Source organism: Corella eumyota, chromosome 6 (genome assembly GCF_963082875.1).
Source record: "Corella eumyota chromosome 6, kaCorEumy4.1, whole genome shotgun sequence".
NCBI lineage: Eukaryota > Metazoa > Chordata > Ascidiacea > Phlebobranchia > Corellidae > Corella > Corella eumyota.
The window spans coordinates 13,225,047-13,250,120 of NC_137495.1; the positions used below are offsets into that span (position 1 = coordinate 13,225,047).

General features: G+C 31.6%; 2 protein-coding genes and 1 pseudogene across 2 annotated transcripts; all 3 read left to right on the top strand.

The window, feature by feature from the left end:
- The first annotated feature begins 287 nt into the window (after positions 1 to 287).
- On the top strand, positions 288 to 23,085 carry LOC145755888 (uncharacterized). The gene is made up of 19 exons (XM_082572122.1): positions 288 to 418; positions 1,288 to 1,363; positions 1,746 to 1,901; positions 7,356 to 7,405; positions 7,595 to 7,673; positions 8,206 to 8,255; positions 8,376 to 8,454; positions 9,556 to 9,605; positions 9,755 to 9,833; positions 11,749 to 11,798; positions 12,001 to 12,091; positions 12,496 to 12,539; positions 12,693 to 12,765; positions 20,189 to 20,232; positions 20,390 to 20,462; positions 21,277 to 21,380; positions 21,499 to 21,571; positions 22,759 to 22,808; positions 22,969 to 23,085. The coding sequence occupies exons 1-19, from the start codon at positions 296 to 298 to the stop codon at positions 23,083 to 23,085; spliced, it is 1,461 nt and encodes a 486-aa protein (XP_082428248.1). The 5' UTR covers positions 288 to 295.
- A 315-nt stretch (positions 23,086 to 23,400) lies between these two features.
- On the top strand, positions 23,401 to 24,078 carry LOC145755889 (zinc finger BED domain-containing protein 5-like). The gene has a single exon (XM_082572124.1). The coding sequence runs from the start codon at positions 23,401 to 23,403 to the stop codon at positions 24,076 to 24,078; it is 678 nt and encodes a 225-aa protein (XP_082428250.1).
- A 455-nt stretch (positions 24,079 to 24,533) lies between these two features.
- LOC145755450 (zinc finger BED domain-containing protein 5-like) lies at positions 24,534 to 25,024 on the top strand (annotated as a pseudogene).
- Positions 25,025 to 25,074: the final 50 nt, after the last annotated feature.

The window sequence follows — 25,074 nt, forward strand, 5'->3', positions numbered from 1 at the left end:
CCTCGCTGCTCAAAGGCACCTTATTTCAAATAGACTTTTTTGTTTATATCTGTATATAGTGTTGTAATAGTGTTGTAATAATGTTATAATAGTGTTGGTAAATTTTTGACATTGCAGAAGTGATAATAGTGTTGTAATAGTGTTGGTGTATTTTTGACATTGCAAAAGTGATTAAGGAATTAAATGTAATTTAAAATGAGTGTTATCAGAATACGAAATTTTGTGTTAATTTTTCAGGTGTCTTGCTAAAAATAATATCATCGAAAACTATTAAATTTTGTTCGAAATTTTTATTATGGAAGAAACCAATGAATTGAATGATTCAGAGTTGCCAAACAATAATGATTCAGAGTTGTCAAACAATAATGATCCAGAGTTGCCAAACAATAATAATCCACAATCAAATTTAAATTCCCAGGTATCTTGTTGTTAGTAAAATTTTAATACCAACCTAATACCACTAAAAAATTAAATATTCTTGTAATAAAACTTTAGGTACGTTTTTAATTTTAATTAATTAAGTCACTTGCACTTCACGGTTGCAGAAAAAAAAGCTTGAACCGTAAATACGGGATAGAATTAGTGAGGTCTGTAAAGTATAAGAGAGAATAAGCAAGAACCATAAAGTACAAGAGAGAGTTAGCTAGGACCATAAAGTACAAGAGAGAGTCAGCTAGGACTGTAAAGTATAAGAGAGGGTCAGCTAGGACTGTAAAGTATAAGAGAGAATTAGTGAGGACTGTAAAGTACAAGAGAGAGTCAGCTAGGACTGTAAAGTATAAGAGAGGGTCAGCTAGGACTGTAAAGTATAAGAGAGAATTAGTGAGGACTGTAAAGTACAAGAGAGAGTCAGCTAGGACTGTAAAGTATAAGAGAGGGTCAGCTAGGACTGTAAAGTATAAGAGAGAATTAGTGAGGACTGTAAAGTACAAGAGAGAGTCAGCTAGGACTGTAAAGTATAAGAGAGGGTCAGCTAGGACTGTAAAGTATAAGAGAGAAATAGCAAGGACCATAAAGTACAAGAGAGAGTCAGCTAGGACTGTAAAGTATAAGAGAGAGTCAGCTACAACTGCAAGGTACTTGAGTGAGTTAGCTAGGACACAAGGTACTTGAAAAAATAACTTAGGACCGCAAACTACCGTAGAGAATTCGCTAAGACTGTACAATAAGAAAGTTTTTCTGAGAACCGTAACGTACAAGTGAATTATTAATGTAACAATAATTTACTGGTTTACTTATAATAAATTGTAACGACACTTTAATTTTGTATTAACTTCAACTTTACAGAACTTGCGAGCAGAACCTTTTAGTTTAAATGTTTCTGGCGGTGAATTTGCTGAAATTTCAAGGAATTTGCTTCCAAGTAAGTTGTTTGTTAGTTTAATATGAGTGGGTTTGCCCGACTATAGAAACCAGACCAAGTCTTAATTTAAATATAGACTCAACAAAACATTATCTACACCACCATTAGGTTGTGGGTTTAATTTCCACTGCTCTCGTGCTGTAGCACCCTTGAGTAAAGTGTTATAAACGGTATGAACTTCTGCTGAGCCAGCACTTAATCAGCAGCTTAATTACTGGGCAATTTTAATCTATATTATATCCGAAACTGGTAAAGGTAACTCGAGACTGGGTTAAAGTAACTGATATTAGTTTATGTTTAGGTTGCGCATTTAACCTTCCCACATCGACAATAAACATAATACAACTGTAGCTTTTTATCATTAAAATTTATTTTATTAAAGATACTGTAATAAACTTTAATAATCCACAAATCAACATAATTCGTGAAGTTCACCAAAATGAAATCACCAAAAATATCACTTACCATGAAAATAAGCAATATGGTGGAGTACTCATGCCTGGGGCTTCAGTATATGATTCTGAATTTTATAAAACAGGTATTTTTACCAAATCTTTTTACTTTTGAACAAGTTAGTAGTATAGCTCAAATATTAAATAAATAAATCTTGTTGAGTTGGCATAATAAAACAGTTTTAGTTTTATCATAAGTTAAAAATTACTCTATAACAAGTTATTAACCTAGCATTGTTAAATTATGTTTTATTTCTGTTCATTTATTTATAAATCAATATTTAATGTTACTACCTGAAGGTAATGGGGTTAAGAAAAATTTAATCATGAAATTCCTAGCTCTTAAGTATCATAAAATTCCTAATTTTCTGTTATAAATTGGACAATGTTTACCCATAGTTAATATGTCGCTTGTTAGTACATTTAATGATTCGTTATCTCTTCTTTTTCTATTGTGAAGTTCATTCAATTCAGTTCATTTCGGGACAGAAAAACCTTTTCTAAATTGATACTTTATTGCGAGAAAATTAACACACAACTGTTCACAGCTCGCATCACGAATCTCTATACATATCATTTCAATACATTTTAAGTAACAAGTCAAGTGGTACAGCTTATGTGATAGAGAGAAGGTGTAAACACGTGACTATAGGTTAAAAATGTGACTATATGTGTAAACACATGACTAAATGCAGATAACAACTTTGACTAAATAAGATGATGTAAAATTCGTAACACACTTCCCTTCCCAAAAAGTAATATACAATAAACGAATACACCATTTAGCTAACCCATGTTTATACAGCCGTGATCTACTAACTACCATCGGTTTGTTATGATACTTTGGTCTTTTAATACGGTAAGTATTGTCTTTAAGTTTTTTCGTTATTACAAAGGCTAAGCAAGCATCTCTTTGTGAATTTTAAACCACAATTTTGTTGTTAAGCCAAACCGTTTTACCAGGAAATAGATGCTGCTGTTTATCTTTTCTTTTTATTTTTGCTTCAAAACAACCCGCACATTTTTTATTAGGGATGGGCTGAAATCAAAATTACTCAGATTCGACGAGCCTAAGTATTTTGTCGCGATACTTGGCCGAGTCCGAGTACTTGGTTATGACGTCATTTTACTCGGCATCCGAGTACTAAAAAATGCTTGACGAGCGCGAGTATTAAAATATTCCTAGCATGGGTCTAGTACTCGCAACTCGGACCCATCCCTATTTTTTACTATGTTCGATTACATTGCGCTTCAATGAAACCCAATATAAACGATTTTGTAAATTCTTTAATATTGACATAACACCTTTATGCTTTTGATGGGCCCTTTTAAAATGTTTGCCTGCAATGATACTGGAACAACTATTTGCAAGTTAAATTTGGATTCAGATGCTGACTCTCATTTTAATTTTATACACTAAATCGTTTATTCGCTGGACCTGTAAATGGGCCTTGTCAGGGTTTATATAACAATATTTTTTTTTCGTATAGGCTAATAAAGCCAAACTAAATCGCCTTCATTTAGGGGATCAGCTACGATATTACGGTCGTACTACCGTTTCATGCGATGTGTTAAAATTTGCAATTTTTCGCAGGCAAAGTCGTGAGCAGAATCCACTGCTATTTGGTGTTGTTTAACGTATTCAATTATCGAGTACTGGGTGTTTTCTGGGCTGCCAAAAAAAATTCATTGGCATATTTATTTGTTTTCTAAAAATTATAACTGCCAGTGTAAGGTGAATGCTTTTATTGATAGCAGTTTGATAAGCCATTAACAAATATGGCAGGTATTGGTCCTGGTCTTTTTGATTGATGTCGATGTACATAGATAACTGTGCAAGTATGGTCCGGTTAAAGCACTCAACCATTCCATCACTTTGGGCATAATAGGAAGTAGTCCTTGTTTTACTTACGCCAAATGATTTTAAAATTCCTTTAAATAAAAATAACTCAAACTTGGAGTCTTAATCAGAAAATAGTTCGCAGGGAACTCCAAATTGTGTGAAAAGTTGCAAAGTTAAAACATTTGGCTTCAGTTTTTGCTTCCTGGTCAGGTATGGGATTAGCCTCTGGCCACTTGGAAAAAAAGTCCATGGCTACAAATATGTAGCGATTCTCTTTTGTGGTACAAAGCAATTGACATAGCACGTCGATTGTAGCTTTTTCTATTGGATATCCCACCATGTGTAATTTTAGTGGAAATTTTGATTTTCTCATTAGACTTTTTTAAGAAGCACACAGTTCACAAGTTTTGCAAAATGTGCTTATATCTGTTTTACTGCCAAACCAATAGTAATTGCAACTAAGCCTATCAAACGTTTTTTTTATGCCAAAATGTCTGGTGGAAGGCGCCCCATGCATTACTTTAATGATTGCTTAGCGCTTTTATTTTGGTACAAGTAATTAAAAATAACAGTTTTTGTTGTCGGCACTCTCCCATTTCCGACATAATCCTTTATTTTGCAAAACTAGTAAATCCCATTAAAAGTAATAAGATTTAGCCGCTTGACTTAATGGTAAATTTATGTCTCGTTTAGGCCGTACATTAATTTCTTTGGCAACCAAAATCACTCTAAAATATGGGGATTGTTACGTTGTGCCACCAACATTTTTTGTTGCGTAGTTAGTGTTGATTCCGAAGCAGGTTTTGTCGTTGTTGCCACTGTCCCTTTGATTATTTATTCCTATTCTTCGATTTCACTGCACGATTTACATGATTCAAAAGGTGCCATGATAACGTGTCAGCGATGTTATGTTTTAGGCCCGCACGATGAATAATTTTAAAATCATACTGCTGTGAACGCTCCAACTGGCGAGTCATTTGCCCGTCCAGTTTTTTAAAGTTAAGTAGCCCTCGTAAAAATCCGTGTTCTGTACAAATCGTCACCGGTCTACCGAAAACATAAAAATGAAATTTTTCCATTGCTTTTTCGTGTCGTACAATAATTCTGTTCTGCTTTTGAAAACGTCTCGGTAAAATATTCTATAACACCCTAAGTTCCATCAGCTTGGAGCTAACTCAATACTGCACCTATGGCGTAGTTACTTGCATCGCCATCTATGATATATTAGCCCTTTTCTGAAAATTGCAATATGGGTGCGAAAATCATTGAAGTTTTGGAATCACGAAAAAGCTTGCTTGCGATTGCTTTACCATATATACCTCGTATTTTTTTTAAATAACTCATGTAGAGACAATATCGGCAAATCCACGAATAAACTTTCAGTAGTAGGAGCATAAACCTATAAAACTTTGAATTTCTTTAACAGTTTTTGGTTGGGGCCATTCCTTGATTGCTTCTATTTTCTTGGTTGACATTGAAATTTCTTTTCTTGATATCACATGCCCAGATACTTCACATTTTGTCGTAAAGTGCACATTTCTTGGGGTTCAATAACAGATTAGCGTTTGGTAAACAATTAAAAATTTTCTTTATAGTATCACAGATGCTTTTAAAAGTGCGACCATGATCTAAGATGTCATCTAAACCGGCAGCGAGGTGTAGTGGTAAGAACACTAGCTACACCACACATGGGGTCGTGGGTTCAATTTTCACTGACCTCATGCTGTAGCGCTCTTGAGTAAGGCGCTATATACTGTACAAACTCCTGCTGAGCTAGCACTTAATCAGCAGTATAATTATTGGACAATTTTAATCTATAATATTCTAAACTGCTACAGGCAACTCGAGACTGGGTCGGAGTAACTGATGTTACTGTATGTTTAAGTCCCACATTCGACTTTTCCACATCGAGGATAAAGATATATGTAAATGCATGATGCATCTAAAAGCACCCGCCCACTAAACATTCAAAAATGCTGTTTTTTTTGCTTCAGGCTTAACAATTACTTGCCAGTAACCACTCTGTAAATCAAGTGTTGAAAACCAATGTAAACCTTTTACGGAGTATCTAATATGCTGTTGATTCCCGGTAAAGGGTATGAATCCTTTTTTGTCACAGAATTTAGTTTTCTGTAATCTACACAAAAACAAGTAGAACCATCTTCTTTTGTACCAACACTATAGTTGAGCACCACGGGCTGTTCGACGGTAAAATATTTTTTTCCTGAAGCATTTGTTTGATCAATCCATCAGCTTTCAGTTGATGCGCAATAGCCTTGGCCTTTGTTTTATAGGCCTAGAGCCTCCAGTTTCAATCTTATGCTTAGTCATATCAGTTATTGCTGGATAGTTGTATTTTATTCTGTAATCTTGTATTAAATTTACGCATATTTGTTTTTGGGCCTGATTTAATTCCAATGTACAAATCTCATTTATTTTTTAAGTCTCTTCCGAGTCTAAAAACACCCCATGGGACGATATAATAATGTTTGGGCCAGTTGAGCTCTCTTCTTATTTGGCAAATTTAACTGCACTTAATCATTGTTATTATTAAGCTGCAGGGTAATCATATTTTTGCGTCATCGGACGCTCGACACTGTCTAACCAATGAATTAATTTTCTCTGCCAAATTTACCAAACTTTCTTTTCTAGACGAACTCTGGTATGCAATGCCGAAACAGAGTCAGGTATCTTTATTCCAAATTTCTGCTTTAACTTTTCTTTTAAGATAGTATTGGGTACGAAGTTCGAGTTGTCACCACGCTAAAGGCTGTATCGGTTAAATGTAAAGCAAGTCGAATTCCTTGAATGTAGTTTGACCATTTGGTATATGTTGCTGCCAGTTTAAAATTAACCATGAAATCTTTATTTTTACTTCATTTAACCATAAAACTTAACCATAAAATCTTTATATGACCTCTTTCTGTCAAACATTTTAACCTTAACTTCGCCTATATTTTGGTTTGTACCCATTAGTGTTTAAACATAAGGTTGAATTAACTCTTCTTTTTTAATCCGCTTGTTTAGTTGATCGGAAATAAGTTTTTGTTATGATTGCGACTTATCTACAAATTCTTTTGACTTAACCTCCACTTTTTCTTTTATTCATGTTATTTCATCAGTGATGATGGGATCCGCAACTACTGTATATTTGTCCAATTTCTCTTTAAGGTTGTTATTTGACTTTATTGTGGACGTGCTGGAGTTTTGTACATTTATTTCCAGCGTTTTATATTTTTGTTCCATACCAAACACAGCATGTTCTAAACTAAAGCTTGGTGCATTTCCAAACTAACTTGCAATATCTGTTTTTCAGTTTCTTTTTGAAATTCAATGCGTAGCAGCTGTGTAGTTTTATTAACTTCTTCTTTCACAAGAAATCCGATTTCTTTTTCCCATTTTTGGTGGGGTTTAAACTATATTACTCCTGATGAGTTCTAGCTATCTGCATCCGACATAACAATTTGCGTTTAAGAAGGTTTTTTTTAAAAGTGGTTTTTAATCTTGAATTACAGCCAATTTAAAAAGTTAATATTTTTATCATAACAGTCTGCGTGTTTTGTTGAAAGAATGCTAGCACAGATCAAAAAGCTGAGCCACTAACTTTAAAACCTTTAAGTTTATTGTTTTGATATTTTACAAAGAATTTAAAAAATAAAACTAAATCCCATATTAACAAAAGTCTTACACATTAAAGGTTCCACTTCGAATGAAAATGTACAGCCAAGATACACTGCATCAAACCAGGTTTTAACTTTAATTTTATCAATAAACTTTTGTTTTATTTATACTAAAAAACAAATGTCAAATACTGTTATTATTTTTTATCATGTTTTGGATTTTGGTAAACTGTTAAATAAAAATGTAAAGTAATAAAATTTCAACCACATAATACAGGAATAAAGTTGTATTACTTAATTTTAATTTTGTTCAAAGGAACAACCTGAAGAATCACAAACACCAGTAAAACTTCCACATGAGGTTGATCCAGAACCTAGACGAAGACAAAATGAGGGTAAATTTAACTTTTTTGTGAACTCAGAAGGAGTTCATACTGTTTGTAGCGCCTTAGGCAAGGGCACTACTGCATAAAAGCAGTGGGGATTGAACCTACGACCTCATGGTGATGTAGCAAGTGTTCTTGCCACGACACCACGCTAATGGTTAAGGATGCTTTAAACAATACTCTTAACCTAAAGTCTAAGTTAAAAACACCACACATGAGGTTGTTGGTTCAATCCCCACTGATCCCAAGCTGTAGTGCCCTTGAGTAAGGTGCTATAAACTGTATGAGCTCCTGCTGAGCCACCACTTATTCAGCAGCATAATTATCGGGTAATTATAATCTGTAATATCCCAAACTGCCACAGGCAACTCGAGACTGGGTTGGAGTAACTGATGTTACTCTATGTTTAAGTCGCGCATTCGACTTTCACACATTGAGGATAAAGATATATACAAAAAAAAATGGAATACTGTTTTGTAATACCAGCAGTATCGTGGTTTATAAAGAACCTCTTTATTTTAATATTTTTTATATATTAAAGGTTTTGCATCAAATGAAAATGTACAACTTAGATCCTCTGCTTCAAATCAGGTTTAAACACTAAACTTCTCAATAAAAATGTTGTTATATAAACAATCAAAAACAAAGAATAAATACTGTTTATGGTAATTTTGAATTTAATTTTTAATTTGCAATAAATTTTGTTTAAAGGAACAACCTGAAGAATCACAAACTTCAGTAAAACTTCTGTATGAGGTTGATCCAGAACCTGGAAGAAGACAAAATGAGGGTAAATTAATCCTTTATTTGTTAATATTAAATACCATACCCACTGCACAATGTTGCTAGGTTTGGTAGTAAAGCATGAAAAATTAATTCAGTAGTTAATCTACAGGGCATTACAATATAAGGCTTTATATCTGATTTCTATTGCTTTTATGTCAATGTGTTCTTGAATAAGATGCTACAAACAATACTCACTTCTGATCAACCTAAAATTAATCAGCAAGTTAATTATCAATCATTATTAAAAATACTATATCTAACCCTGTTGTCTACCCATACTATAGTTAATTAGATGGGGTTCAATTCTAAAAATTTGATTGCTTGTTGAAATAAAACATATTAAGGTTGAAACTGAACCATAAAATGTTCAATGTTGTTAATAATAGGATATTAAATAATTAATATTTTTATTATTATTTTTCCCTGTAAAATATGAGATTTAAAAAATGGTTTTTATTTCGATAATACTTGTGACCAGAATGAAAAAATATCTGTGACTTGGTTTATTAAATAACAAACAGTTTACTGTTAAAGATATTTTAGATTTTGTCCAGTCTTCTTTATCAGGGCTTGAATTAACGCTTAAAAATCGATTCGCTAAAAATTAGATCGCATTTTAGAGCAATTACTGGGCTCAAGACATGATCTTTGTTTTTTTTATAACACCTAATGCCTTGTGTTTTATTTTTAATATGTAATACTATCCTTACTGAAGTTCAACTTTATTGCTCAACAACTAAAGAAATGCGGGAGTGAAATTTATGCATTATTAGATCCTAAAAAGTTATTGTTATTAAATGCCCTATAGCAACCTACATTTACGCAGGGACATGTTGATGTGATTAAATTAGTATAAAACCGGTTTAAAATTAGTTTTGTCAAAAAAACATATATAAATATACACAAGTGTTTTATTATCACCTAAATCGTTTTTGATTGATTTTTTTTTTAACATATTGGTAAAAAATGTTTTGCTAATTTAAAAAAACGATTCGCTTTTAGCGAATAGCACCCCTGTTACTTCGTTCCTTGTTTATATTATTGCTTTATAATATTAGTAGTATATATGACACAGAACTATAGCCCAGTTTAATTTGCATTGAAGGTTCCACTTCAAATGAAAATGTACAACCAAGATTCTCTGCTTTAAATAAGGTTTTTAAATTTAAATGTATTAATAAATATAAGCGTGTTTTTAATAAAATACATGAAGTTAATATTTTTGTAAAATAACATTTTTTTAATAAAAGTTTTAATATTTGTTTATTAATAATTTTAACATTTAATAATTGTTTGTTTTGAAGGAACATTTTGAGGTATTGCAAACTCCAGCGAAAACTTACAAAAAAGAATATCCAGGACCAAGAAGAAGTCAAAATGAGGGTAAGTTTAAGTAATTTTTACAAACAAATTCATATTTAATGTGCTTTTGTTTGTTTTTGTTATTTTTACCTTAAATATAGTATGGCTATTGTTGCAACTTTGTTAAAGCTACTTTATTACTTGACTTTATTGATTTGTTTTTTCTTTTGTAGTTAGTTTTAAATCAAGAATAAGTATTATTATTCGCACAAACTTGATTTCACTTGATGATTAAGGCAGTTTGGATTAAACCAAAGACTCTATGCAACAAAGCCCAATAGCACCCCTACCGCAAAATGTTGCTGGTTTTAGTAAACAAAGTAGGTAAACCAGTTTGTGTAGTAGTTAAGGCACTTGGTATCACCACATGAGACTTTTGCCTCATTTCTATGCTTTTATGGCAAAACATATTGCCAAATAAAGTAGCCTTTATTGCCAAACAACTTAGCATTTGTTGCCAAACAACGTAGCATTTATTGCCAAATAACGTAGCTTTTATTGCCAAAAAACGTGGCATTTGTTGCCAAATAACGTAGCATTTGTTGCCGAATAACATGGTCTTTATTGCCAAAAAACGTAGCATTTATTGCCAAACAACGTAGCATTTATTGCCAAACAACGTAGCATTTATTGCCGAATAACGTAGCATTTATTGCCAAATAACGTAACATTTATTGCCGAATAACGTAGGATTTATTGCCAAATAACGTAGCATTTATTGCCAAACAACGTAGCATTTGTTGCTGAAAAACGTAGCATTTATTGCCAAATAACGTAGCATTTATTGCCAAACAACGTAGCATTTATTGCCAAATACTGTAGCATTTGTTGCCGAATAACCGAGTATTTATTGCCAAATAACGTAGCATTTATTGCCAAATAACGTAACATTTATTGCCAAATAACGTAGCATTTATTGCCGAATAACAGAACATTTATTGCCAAATAACGTAGCATTTGTTGCCAAATAACGTAACATTTATTGCCGAATAACGTAGCATATCTTTTATTTTCCGATACAGGTTTTTTAAAACCAGACAAATATTCTGTAACTGTCAAACTTCCTCTGGTAACAGGCTATTTTAAATCCGCATTCTATCATCTACGAACACATTAATTTTAATCTATCAGGCACAATACAGCTATAATGCGTAATTTCCTTACAAATAATAAAACAAAACCTTTCGTAATACTTAATTTTAACGACGTCAATATTTATTGCACAAAAGCCCATCGCATTTATATTATTATACAAGATCGTTATTTGTCTGTTTCTTTAAAAATAATGTAAAAATAAATATACGGGAAAACTAAGTAAGAGGGGAGACAAATTATATAAATTTTCGGGCGCCTTCGGCTGGGATTAAACTATTGACATTATGGTAATAACCTTTGCACTTTGTTGCTGGCTTTAGTAGACAAATCATGTTGAGCCATTTGGTGCAGTAGTTAGGGCATTGGGCATCACATAAGTCTTCTTGCCTGATTCCTTCTTTACTGAAGTGTTCTTTACTAAGATGCTACAAACAATTTTCACTTCTGATAAACTTAAAATCAAACAGCAGGTTGATTAATAGGCAAAATTATCTAGTCAATAATAATTAAAAAGTTTAAGTTAATGAAAGTCACTTATGGTTATGTAGTCTATGGCAACCAGAATTACACAACTGGTAAAATTGACCTAATCAGTGGTTATAAAATAAATATAGATGATAAATACTAAACTTTTATTGTTTATTGGGTATTAAAAATAATTAAAATTATATGTTGTTACAAAAATACAGTTAACTAAAACTGGTTAAAGAATAAAAATAAAAGTGGTTTATTATTGAAGAAATCATGATATTGCACAGCTTTAACTTTAATATTATAATGTAATACCTGCAGTATACAGAAACTCTCTGTATATTTTACATTAATATTATTTACATTAAAGGTTCCACTTTGGAGCAAAATGTTCAGCCGAGATCCTCTGCTTTAAATCAGGTTTAAACTTTAAAATCATTCTTGAGATTATATTATATAAAAGGGCCAAGTTTAAATACTGTTTATTATTATTTTTAGTATTTTAAAACTTTTAAAATTAAATTGAAATAAACAGAAAACTAGAATTAAAAGCCAAATTTTATTATAAATTTATATTTTTACTAGTTTTTAAATAACTTGAAATTTACATTTTTGTTTTCAGCAAACTTCTAAAAAATTCAAGTCTATTGCCAAAAGTTTTCGAAATTTTTTTTCTATATCTAAACGAAAATCGAAAAGAAAAAAAACTAATGGTAAATTTTGATGTTGTTATTATTTGTATGAGATTGGGTTTAATTTTTATAACCTGGTTAACTAAACTTTTTATTTAATTTAGGGGACCCTGATTAGATTTTTATATTTGGTCTTGTTCTATAAATTTTAAAAGATTTTTAAACTTGTACAAATAAATACATTTAACATAATTTAAATAAGTTAAAACAGGTAAAGGGTTAATACACTTTTTTTTTGATAATTTTTTTTTTTTTGAACACTCAACCCAATTATTAAAAAAAAATTAATATTTTACATGAAATAATAAATTAGCAATATTATTAAATTAAAAAAATTAAATTAACATAATTTGTGCATTTATACACATTGCCCAAAAGTGATGTTCACTTTAATGAGATTTATTTAAAACTTTGTTTCCATTAAGGTTCCACTTTAAATGACAACAAACATCAACAACACTTGACCCAGGTTTTAACAATTGTATTAATTTAATGTTAACATATTTACTTTAAGGGCCACAGATTAAGTAGTTGATTGTACATAATTATTTTAAGTTAGAAGACTTTATTTAACTAGTCAATGTAACTGGTAGTTGTTAAAAGTTTTAATTTATTGACAAAGGAAAGTCTTAAAGAATCACATCTTCAAATTGAAGTTGAATCAGAACTAGAAATTACTATTGAAGAAAAACAAGGTAAACATTTATTTAATGCCTGAAACAATACAAACAAGTGTTGAAAACTAATTTTCTTTTTTGTTTCTTAAATTTTAATTTGTATATTAAATTTTTCAAAATTTTTGAAAGTTAATGCAGACTAAGATGTGGCTTGTTGCTAATCATATACAGTAGATTTCTTATATTTTAATAATTTTATTGGAGTATAATACCTAAAACTAATTTTAAAAAATGTGCTTACCATAAAAAAAACTTTTTTTAACTAAATAACATTACAGTAGTATTTACGGTAGCCTGTCGGAGCCACTTCTCTTTTTTAATCACGAGAAATATTTTAACACATTGCGAAATATATTTTGATCGCGAGAAATATTTTAACACAGCGCGAAATATATTTTGATCGCGAGAAATATTTTAACACAGCCTGAAATATATTTTGATCGCGAGAAATATTTTAACACAGCGCGAAATATATTTTGATCGCGAGAAATATTTTAACACATCGCGAAATATATTTTGATCGCGAGAAATATTTTAACACAGCGCGAAATATATTTTGATCGCGAGAAATATTTTAACACATCGCGAAATATATTTTAATCGCGAGAAATATTTCAAGAGAGAGCGAAATATGTTTTGATCGCGAGAAATATTTCAAGAGAGAGTGAAATATATTTTAATAGCGAGAAATTTTTTAACACATTGTGAAATATATTTTGATCGCGAGAAATATTTTAACACATCGCGAAATATATTTTGATCGCAAGAAATATTTTAACACATCGCGAAATATATTTTGATCGCGAGAAATATTTTAAAGGAGAGCGAAATATATTTTGATCGCGAGAAATATTTTAACACATCGCAAAATATAGTTTGATCGCGAGAAATATTTTAACACATCGCGAAATATATTTTGATCGCGAGAAATATTTTAACACATCGCGAAATATATTTTGATCGCGAGAAATATTTTAAAAGAGAGCGAAATATATTTTGATCGCGAGAAATATTTTAACACATTGTGAAATATATTTTGGTCGCGAGAAATATTTTAAAAGAGAGCGAAATATATTTTGATTGCGAGAAATATTTTAACACATCGCAAAATATAGTTTGATCGCGAGAAATATTTTAACACATCGCGAAATATATTTTGATCGCGAGAAATATTTTAACACAGCGCGAAATATATTTTGATCGCGAGAAATATTTTAAGAGAGCGCGAAATATATTTTGATCGCGAGAAATATTTTAACACAGCGCGAAATATATTTTGATCGCGAGAAATATTTCAAGAGAGAGCAAAATATATTTTGATCACGAAAAATATATTGAGCACTTGCGAAATAATTTAAGCCCATACAAAATTTTGTATTTGATTTGCATTGCAGTAATGGTTTAGGGGTGATCTTAGTATGATAATGTAAAAAAAATTGTATTTATTGATAGTAAAATACTAGGGAAATTAAAGCTAAATTTTAAACCGGACATTACTTTGCAGTTACATGTATGCCTAATTTTAAAAATCTGCCTGTTTGATTTATTAATTTTTTAATGTATGGCACAAAGTGTGGAAAATTACAATCCTATGGTCATGGAGAAATGTATTGTGCTTTTTGTGGGAAAGGTAAGTTTAGGTCGTTGTTAAGTAAGTGAATCTATATATAAATAAGATAGGGTGCAGGCCAGGACTAATTACAGTCTAGAATAAATCCAGTTCTAAGTTTATAAAAGTGCAGTGTTGTATTGTTTTGCAGAAAGACCTTAGAATGCAAGTGATGAAAGTCTTCCATCTGGTTCTAGATCTTTGAATAGAGTTAATATGACTAAAAAGCCTGAAACAAGCCCATATGGTTAGTATAACATTAAAAGAATGCAAATTTTAAAAAGGATTAAGAAAAATCTGAGTGTTTTTAAAAAAAAACAACCCAAATAAAATTTTACATGTTTTGTTAAAGGTTTACATACTGGCAAACAAAAAGGTGCACCGGATGTTTTGTCATTTAGTAAAACAAAGGGTAACAAGAAAATCTGAAAACCAAAATGTTTGTATTAATATTGGAATGCTGGAAAATGGAGGAAAGGATTTTCATCTGAAGCCCGTCAGAGGCCAAACAGTTGTTATAGATGTGGAAATAACAGAACCTGTTCAATCCATATTATGTAAAGCAAAAGAAAGATATTTTCAATTTTCTACAAAAGGTTACAAAGATGGGGCTACATACCAACTTGCATTTAAAGATGGCCGTATTGTTGATTTTTTTACCAAACCTTTTACTTTAGAAAAGTACAAAAAAAAAACATTGAAAAAGATTACAAAAAAATGGTTTTGTATCTTGTTGAAGAAGAAACTGAAGAGGACCTTATAACATTTGATGATAAATGCTTGTTTCCAGACCTTTCTAGTTCTTCTGTATTGCAAAGTACACAAAAAAGTGAAGAGGCTGATATTAAAATCACATATTTTAATGATGTAAATGTCTCCACTCTACGTAAAAACATGGTTGATACAGACCAGTTTTTTATAGTTGTAAAAAGAGGAACACATGTTCAATGCCATCTTGCTATTTGGAAAAGAGAGTCAATGAAGCAAACACCTCTATAGACCTAAGCAAACTAAGTCTTGATTATAATTTTACAAATAGTGATTTGAAAATTATGCAGTGCATTTCTGCTGATCCTAAGGCCATGAGTGATACTATTTTAGAATGTGGATATCGTGGCAAAATTACAGTTGACTGCATTGAAGAAATTACTCGTACTATGATGGCCAGCATTATTAACAAACGATTGTGTTATCTCAAGGAGTTGGCTTCTGGATTGAATTTATTTGGTTTATTTAGTATCATAAAGAACAATGCAGCACTATTTTCACATTTGTTTACACCTTTTGGTGGGGATGTAGTAGATGCTAATTATGTTCTAAGTTTATTAATTCCCACATATTCCATTGAAAAGTCTACAAAAAGGTGCACAGAAGAAAAAATTATGGATAACTTTCAGGATTTTTTAATGCATATAGAAGACAACTCTATACATGCCACTACATATATAATTATTGCTTGTAAATAAAGTTTGTTAGTACTATCATCTAATTTATTTTTAACAGTTATCAACGATGTTAAAAAAAACATTTTTTAAATTTTTTGAAACATATATTTACATAAGTCTACAGATAAGTTATAAACTTGGTAGCATTGGAAAAAATGAACTGAAAAGGACATTTAAAAAAACAATTTTAACTGTAAAACGAAAATAGTTGCTTGTACAATTTATCAGTAAACAATTATTGTGCATAACAGTAGGTAAAGCTGGCAAACTAGCAAAACGTTCACACAAAACAACAATCAATTGTCAATAACGTTCATTAACTGCTGATAAAAGGTAATTGCATCCTGCAAAATTCCGGCATGTTGAGGCTCAGTTCAGAAATAACATAATCAAAATATTCAGTGGATTTATTAAATTCAATTGAATCTGTTATTTTATTATAAGCCAGTTGAATTTTTGATCGGAGACTTTTTTAGGAGATTAGCACACCCACCAAATTCTCCCGGCATAGAATATAGCAAGTTTGGTCGACCTGCCACCGTGTTGTGTCTGGACTTTCTTATTTTATGAGTATTTCAATGTACTATTACAAAATGTAGGTCATTTTGCAGCACATGGGAGTAGTAGGAGCATAAATTTCAGTAGTAGGAGCATAAACCCATACAACTTTGAATTTCTTTAACAGTCTTTGGTTGGGGCCATTCCTTGATTGCTTCTATTTTCTTGGTTGGCGTTGAAATTCCTTTTCTTGATATCACATGCCCAGATACTTCACGTTTTGTCGTAAAAGTGCAAATATCTTGGGGTTCGCTGCCAAACAATTAGAAATTTTCTTTATATTATCACAGAGGCTTTTAAAAGTGCGACCATGAACTAAGATGTCATCTCAATACACGATGAATTTACTACAAGGTACATCTAAAAGCACTCGATTTATTAAACGTTCAAAAGTGCTAGGGCTGCCACACAACTCGAATGGCATAACGTTAAAGTGATACAGTCCCTTGCCTGTTAAAAATGCTGTTTTTTCTTTGTCTTCAGGCTTAACAATTACTTGCCAGTAACCACTCTGTAAATCAAGTGTTGAAAATCAACATAAACCTTTTACTGAATCTAATTTGCTGTCAATTCCCGGTAAAAGGTAAGAATCCTTTTTTGTCACGGAATTTAGTTTTCTGTATTCCACACAAAAACGAGTAGAACCATCTTCTTATGTACCAGCACTATAGGTGAGCACCAAGGGCTGTTCGACGGTAAAATAATTTTTTCCTTAAGCATTTGTGTGATCAGTCTATCAGCTTCCAGTTGATGCACATGTGGCAGTCGCCTTTGCCTTTGTTTTATAGCCCTAGCGCCTGTTAATCCCATGCTTGGTTATATCAGTTATTGCTAGATAGTTGTATTTTCTTCTGTAATCTTGTATTAAATTTCTGCATATTTGTTTTTGGGCCTGATTCAATTGCAATGTTCAAATCTCAATCATTTTATAAGTCTCTTCCGAATCTGGAAACATCCCATCGGACGATATAACAACGGGTTGCGACAGTTAAGCTTTCTTCTTATTTAGCAAATTTAACTGCATTGAATCATTGTTATTATTAAGCTGCAGGGTTGTCATATCAATGCTAAAACGATATCTTGCCAAGAAGTCCAGGCCAAGTATACCATCCTCGCCAATGTCGCAAATAAGGACATTTTGTTTGTAAAATCTATTACTGAGTTGCACATTTACGTTACAGCTACCATACACAGAAATTTTATGATTTTCAACTCCGCGCAACGCAAATTTTGAAAGTTCTAGTTCAACTTCATCAAGTTTTTCAAATACTCTTTTATTTAGCAATGTCACATCAGCTTCTGTATCTAGCAGCATATTTAAAAGCACGTCTTTGCATTTGACATTACAATACATTCCATTTAAGCATTGTGTTGACGTTAAACTAATATTGGCAATGTTTGAAGCGTAGTTGTTGGTAGTTGAATTTTGCCTCCTTAATTTGACTACTGTCTGTTTTCCGCTTGTTGTGCGTTACGATTTACAGTCAGGTTGTTTTGACCTTTGTAGTATTGGCATCTTTCATTTCCATAACTACTTTCACCTAGTTTTATGAATTGGTTGGCGTGTGATGTACGAACAAGTTTTTGAGACAATTAAATATTCCAATTTTTTTTTAAAGCATTTATAAACACATTTACTTTTAAGTGCCTCCAAATCATATTCTTTTGCGTCATCATCTGCTCGACACTGTCTAACCAATGAATTAATTTCCTTTGCCAAATTTCCCAAACTTTCTTTTCTACGACGAACTCTGGTATGCAATGCCGAAACAGAGTCAGGAATCTTTAATTCAAATTTCTGCTTTAACTTATCTTTCAGGATAGCGTATTTGGAACGAAGTTTGGGTCGAAAACTTTAAATAATACAATAAGTAATAATCCAGATCCAGCATTAAATATTACAATAGGTAATAATCCAGTCCAAAACTACACAGTCAAATCAAGTGTTTAACTAAAACAAAAGGAAAAGGTGAACAACTTAAATACAGAACACAAGTAAAAAGCAAGGCTACAACACTTACACTACATTGCACCAACACGAAAATTAAGACAAGAACTGTAACGATTATTGCCTGATATTTTTTTGTATAAAAAGCCATATTTATATTTTATAGTATTTTATTGCGTAAGACTACAAACAACCGTCAACAAACTCGTAACTCCAATACTACTCAATACATTCCAATTAAACAGTTAAACCAACAAGTCACATGATACAGAACACGTGATAATAATAATGTGTAAAGATAAGACTCCAGGTGTAAACACGTGACATAGAGTAGATAAGACTTAATAGTAAACATCAATATGACGGATTTGTTCATTCTTCCCCTCTCAATAGAAAGAAAACATGTAATAAAAAGAAATAACGAATACACGATATATTTGATGACGTCAGATTTTGAAGATATCCAATAAAAACGGCGTCTTAATATCTTAAGTGTAGACATAACACCCTTATGGCCTTTGTGTGCATCTGTTAAAATGGTTTCCTGCAATGATGTTGGAACCACCATTTGTAAGTGGGACTTAGAACCGGAAGCTGATTCCCATTTTCTAAACAGTATGTCATTCTCGATCACTAACGAAGATAGTTGTCCATCATATTTTGTTGAACCTACTTTAAGGTTTTGATCAGAACAAAGAAAACGTTTTACCTGTACTATTTCAGGGTCTTTTAATTGAGCCTGGACAATTTTCTTTTTAATAAAATCATAGTTCTTTGACTCTGACAACGAACAAACATGGACAATTTCTTTATCTTTACCAAGATTCTTTTTAGGAGTTGTAATATATTGGACGTTGCCGAATCATATCGGAAATGTCGCTTGCGAGTGCTCCTAAGGACTCGCTATCTTTTCTTTTTTTGCTGTGAAGCTCCGTTAATCGGTTTAACTTTGGGGCAAAAAACCTTTTTTGCAATTTGTCTTTTAATACTACCACCAATGTACGATCGCTTACAGATAAATTGGTTACAATGCTTGCAGCTTTACCGTACAAACTAAGTGCAAGTCTATATCGGCTTTCTCTGGCATTCCAATTATTGGCCTTTGATATAAGGTCAAATTTTATAAGATATTCTTCAATGTCGGTGTCGCCGGTGTATTTCTCTGAATCTTGACTAGAGGTTAAAAGCTCTGTTGATGGGCACATAGTTTTTAAACAAAGTTCTTTTTATAGAGAGGCCAGTTCTTTTTTGATTGCTTGTAATTCTTTTTCAACTATGCGCTCTATTTCAATAGACAAAGATGATCTTAGATAATGATCCATTTTGTTGAATAATACTCGACAAGCGTGGGTCTAACGATTGTTTTTCTTCTTTCTGCAATTTCTCTATTAAATTCACTTTAGCTTCAAAAGTTCAGGATCTCCAATTGTAACGATTTTGCCTGATATTCTTTTGTATAAAAAGCCGTATTTATATTTTATAGTATTTTATTGCGGTAGATTACCAACTCATAACACGAATACTATCTTAATACAATAAAACAGTTAAAGCAACACGTCACGTGATACAGACCACATGATCATGATAAGGTGTAAACACGTGACATTCAGGTGTAAACACGTGACATAGATAACAACGGTCTATTTTTGTTACATTACTTATTTCTGCTAAACTAAAAAATAATCAGCAGGTCACTTATCTGGTAGTATTATCTGTTCATTAATGTTTATTTTGTTAAAGTTAATAAAGATTATGCTGTATTTGGTTATGCCGGTATTTTGTATTCAACTTTTAATATAATAAATGTATTATATTATTGTGTTGTAACACAAGCAGTCTATAGAAAAATTGTGTTTTAACCCAATGTTATTTAAATTAAAGGTTCAAATGAAAATGAACAAGCAAGATCATCTTTTTCAAATCAGGTTTTGACTTTAAAATTGTTCTTAAGATTTAGGGATATTTACTCGAATAAAAATTAAACACTGATATTGATTGGGTTATAAGACCTTGTTCAACAATAAATATGACTGGTAATTATTAGAAATCTTCGGAGTTACCAAAGTTTTACTGTTTTTAAAGGAGCAACCTGAAAAATCACAAACTCCAGATCCACATGAGGTTGATCCAGAACCAAGAAGAAGACAAAATGAAGGTAAGTTTTGTTTATTTTATGGAAGTGTTTGTGATATTTTTTAAAGATCCTTGCTTGGTATGATCTGTCTATGATAATATAAATATATCATCTGGTCAATAACATTATATAATTCTAAACACTGATTTAGTTTTGGTATAGTGTGGAATTAGGCTGTAAAGTCAACTTTTAACAATCATTAAAATGTTTAATTGTCACTAATCTTATTATTAACATAAAAAAATGTTGGTTGTTGTAAAATATTTATTACTATTTGAAACTAACTTTTCAGGTTTTAATGTAATTATAGGTGGGCACAGCTAACCTAAAAAGTAACTTTATTAAATGGTTATTTGTTACACAATATATTAAATTGTTATCACTGCTTAGTTATTGATAAACAAAAAACAATCCTATTTTTAAAAATACAATAATTTAGACCATAGTTGATATTTTAACTAAACAAATGTAAGTTTAAAAATATTTAAAGCTGGCATGGTATTCAGAAAACGGCAGCCAGTTGGCAGTTACATACACTGTTACATCATTTAAAAAATGGCACTGTTTAAACCCGATAAACGACGATATTTTTCATATATTCTACCCCTTCTTAGCATGGTTTACTAGTAAAAAAATTAGATTAATGAACTTATTTTAAAAAAAGCGTAATGCAATGAAGATTAAGAATGTTAATATTGATTTTCAAAGTTAACTTTGTTAATTAACGATTAACAGATTATTGGGATCTTTAAGTATAATAAATGTATTATATTATTGCAATATAATACCACCTGTAAGAAACACTATTTTAATTCAATATTATTTACTTTCAAAGGTTCTACTTTTAATGAAAATGTACAACCGAGATCCTCCGCTTCAAATCAGGTTTTAACTTTAAAGTTGTCGATAAGTATAAGCATGTTTAAACTAAATAACAAAGTTTAAATATTGTTTATAATAATTAATAGATTTTGGACTTAGTTTGAATAATAAATATGACTGGTAATCATAAAAAAGTTTTTGTAGTTACTTAACCAAAGTTTTACTGTTTATAAAGGAACAACCTGAAGAATCACAAACTCCAGATCCACATGAGGTTGTTCCAGAACCAAGAAGAAGACAAAATGAAGGTAAATTTAAATCTTGTTTATAATATGGAAGTGTTTTGGTTTATGTTTATCTTTGATATAAATAGACTGACTCCACAGTCCAATCTTGCATCGAATGTAAAGTCTTTATTAAGTTTGGTAATTTTAATCTGCTTATGTATTTAGTAAAAGCAAAAGTGACTAAGTTTGTCACCAACAAAATAACACTTTAAGATAGATGCAGATGGAATTAAACCTTAAACCTTGTGCGGTAATACCTAATAATATAACCACTGGTTATATCACTACATAAAGTCCTGTGTTTGATTTTTACTGTTTTTAATATTTAACAACGGTCTATAATTACATATTCCATGTTCGACATTTAGAACTTTCTTTATAAAACTTTTTTTTATTTAAAGTATGAATTTATGGAAAAACAACATTAAAATTTATCACCTTAAAAATACAATTTTAATAACGTAGTTAAACAACACAACCTAAGCTTGCCAACACAGTATGCACACCACTAAAAAACCTGCAAACTCAAAAATAACAACACTTGGCAGTTCTCTACTTTTTTACTTTTATCAGAATATATATAACACAACGCATCAACAAATATTCTTTTACTAATAAAAATAAAATGTTTTCAACTGTATTTGTTAAAGGGATTAAATAACAAAACATTGCAACCTCTTATAACCCAATGTGTTTGTCACTATTAAGAAAGTTGAAATTAATCAAATAGTGTAAAAAAACAGTCAATCACACTAGCTACAAATATAAAATATTATTATTTGAGTTTCTTTATTCAAATAAAAATATAACATAAATTATTAACACTCACATTAAACTTAATAAATATTATCCAATCTAAAGTTATGTCCATTTAACTTTGAACCCCATTACTCTAAAGCCCATAAATATGATAATTTAAAATAATGATAAAAACTGTTTTAAGGCAAAAATGACTATAAACCTAAATTTGCTTATGATTGATTTTAACAATGGCCAAAAGTCCCCTGTTACAGAAAACAAGTAAATAATATGACATATACAACTTATGCATGCTATGTTAAATATATTTTAAGTAATTAACACTTTGGTCATTAAAGCACAAGTAATCAAGGCATCAGCGTTTAGTTTGTTTAATTTATTTTGTTGTAGTTTGAGTTACTTAATTTTAAAAAATTATCGCCATATTAATTTAAGCATTTAAATTATAGGTTCCACTTTTAGTGAGAATGTACAGCCGAGATCCTCTGCTTCAAATCAGGTTTTAAATTTTTTAATAAACTGTTGTTATATTTATGGTAAAGGATGAAGTTTAAAGATTGTTTAAATATTTAAACTTTGAATTTATAAAGTTGAATATTTTTAAATAATTAATTTTGATAATAAATTTAATTAACTTTTAAATCGTTTTTGCTTTAAAGGAACATTCCGGAAAGTCACAAACTCCGGCGAAAACTTACAAAAAAGAGTTTCCAGTACCAAGAAAAAGACAAAATAAGAGTAAGTTTAAGCCAGTGGTTTCCAAACTGTGGTACTGATACGCGAGAGTCTTTTAGGTGGTACGCGACTAACTTCAGCATACTTATAAATTTGCGAAAACTTTCAACTTTTAAAACTTTCAGTTTAAGTAATTTGCAATATTGCGTTTTAGTTCCCTTTAATTTAGGTTTTGCACGTTTATGACAGAACACTTATCTTGTTCACGATAATTAACCGCTGAATGTCAGCTGGTTTAAAATGTATGTAGTAATGAACTGATAGTAGCAGTGGAGTAGTGTCTTATGTTTAATGATATTTTAATCATATTGGAATATTGCAATAACTAAATTTTGTTCAATATAACTATTGGGAACATGTCTAAACGAAAGTACAGTCCAGCCTACATGAAGTACGGGTTCATAGCTATTGGACACAAAGAAGAACCCCTGTCGCAATGTGTAGTTTGCATGAAGACTCTTGCTAATTCAGCTATGAAACCAAGCTTACTTCAACGGCATCTTATCACAAATCATCCTGACAAAAAGGATCAAAATGAGAGTTTCTTTCAGCGACTCGGCGAGCATGTGAAGAGACAGCGCTTGGACAAGACTGGCACAATTTACCAGAGAAAGAAGGGCATTGTCAAGGCATCCTATGAAGTCGCTCTCCTGATAGCCAAAAACCTAAAAGCACATACCATCGAAGAGTCTCTCATAATGCCAGCGGCAAAGATGTTAGTAGAACATGTACTTGGGGAGGAAGCGGCTGCAAAGCCAAAAAGTGTTTCCCTCTCCAACAATACGGTTAAGAATCGAATGGAGGAGATGTCAGGCGATATTGCTGGACGAGTGATTTCAGGAGTGAAAAATTCAAAGTATGGTTTTTCCATTCAACTGGACGAGTCGACAGACGTAACAAATAACGCACAGTTACTTGTGTATGTTCGTTATACACAAGACAATTCTATAAAAACTGAGTTACTGATGAACAAGGAACTCTGCGGTACCACAAAAGGAAAGGATATTTTTGAAGCTTTGGACCGTTTTTTTTAACTAAATAAACTGGACTGGGGAAAGTTGATTGGCTGTACAACAGATGGAGCTTCATCAATGTTAGGACATAAATCGGGCTTCAAAGCTCATGTAACAGCTGTGGCGTGATTAAACTAGTGTGAGTGATTAAACTAGTAAATTTCGTCAAAACATCAGCCTTGAATACTCGCTTGTTTAAACTTTCCCGTGGCAATGCAACAAGGCGCCTGTTTGAACTGCGAGATGAGCTTCTGCAATTCTTCAAGGAGAAGAATCACGATTTTCAAAAGGACCTGGGTAGCAAAGATTTTCTTACTAAGTTGGCATACCTATCAGACATTTTTAAAGTTCTAAACACTTTTAACCTGTCGTTTCAAGGACCCAATTTAACTATAACAGAGTTCATTTCAAAGTTGGGAGCACTTATTCGTAAGCTGGACCTCTGGACAGAGAATGTTAGCAATCAAAGCTACGGAATGTTTAAATGCCTCACTTCCATTGAGAAAAATCCTGATGGTGACGTTTCAAAAGAAATTATTGGTCATCTTTCGCAACTAAAGACAGAGCTATTGAATTACTTTCCTGATGTTGCATGTTATGCTTTCTCCATCAACCCATTTTCTACTGATCCGAATAATGTGCCTGTAGGGACCGGTAAACAAGAAGAATTAATAGACATTCAAACTGATGAGACAGCAAAAATAAAACATAAAGAATGCTGTCCTATCAATTTCTGGTTAAACATGGCATCATCGTATCCGAACCTAGCACGTCACGCTGTTTCCCGGCTATTGATTTTTCCATCAACGTGGGAGTGCGAACAGGGGTTTCGGCTTTAATGACCATCAAATCGAAAAACCGAAATCGTCTTGGAACGACACAACATGACCTACGATGCGCTGTCAGCAAAGCTATTTCTCGCATTGACCAGCTGGTGAACAAAAAACAACTACATCCATCGCATTAAAACCATTTGCTGTGTTTTGTTTAATTTATGACTTTTAAGTTTTTCTGAAA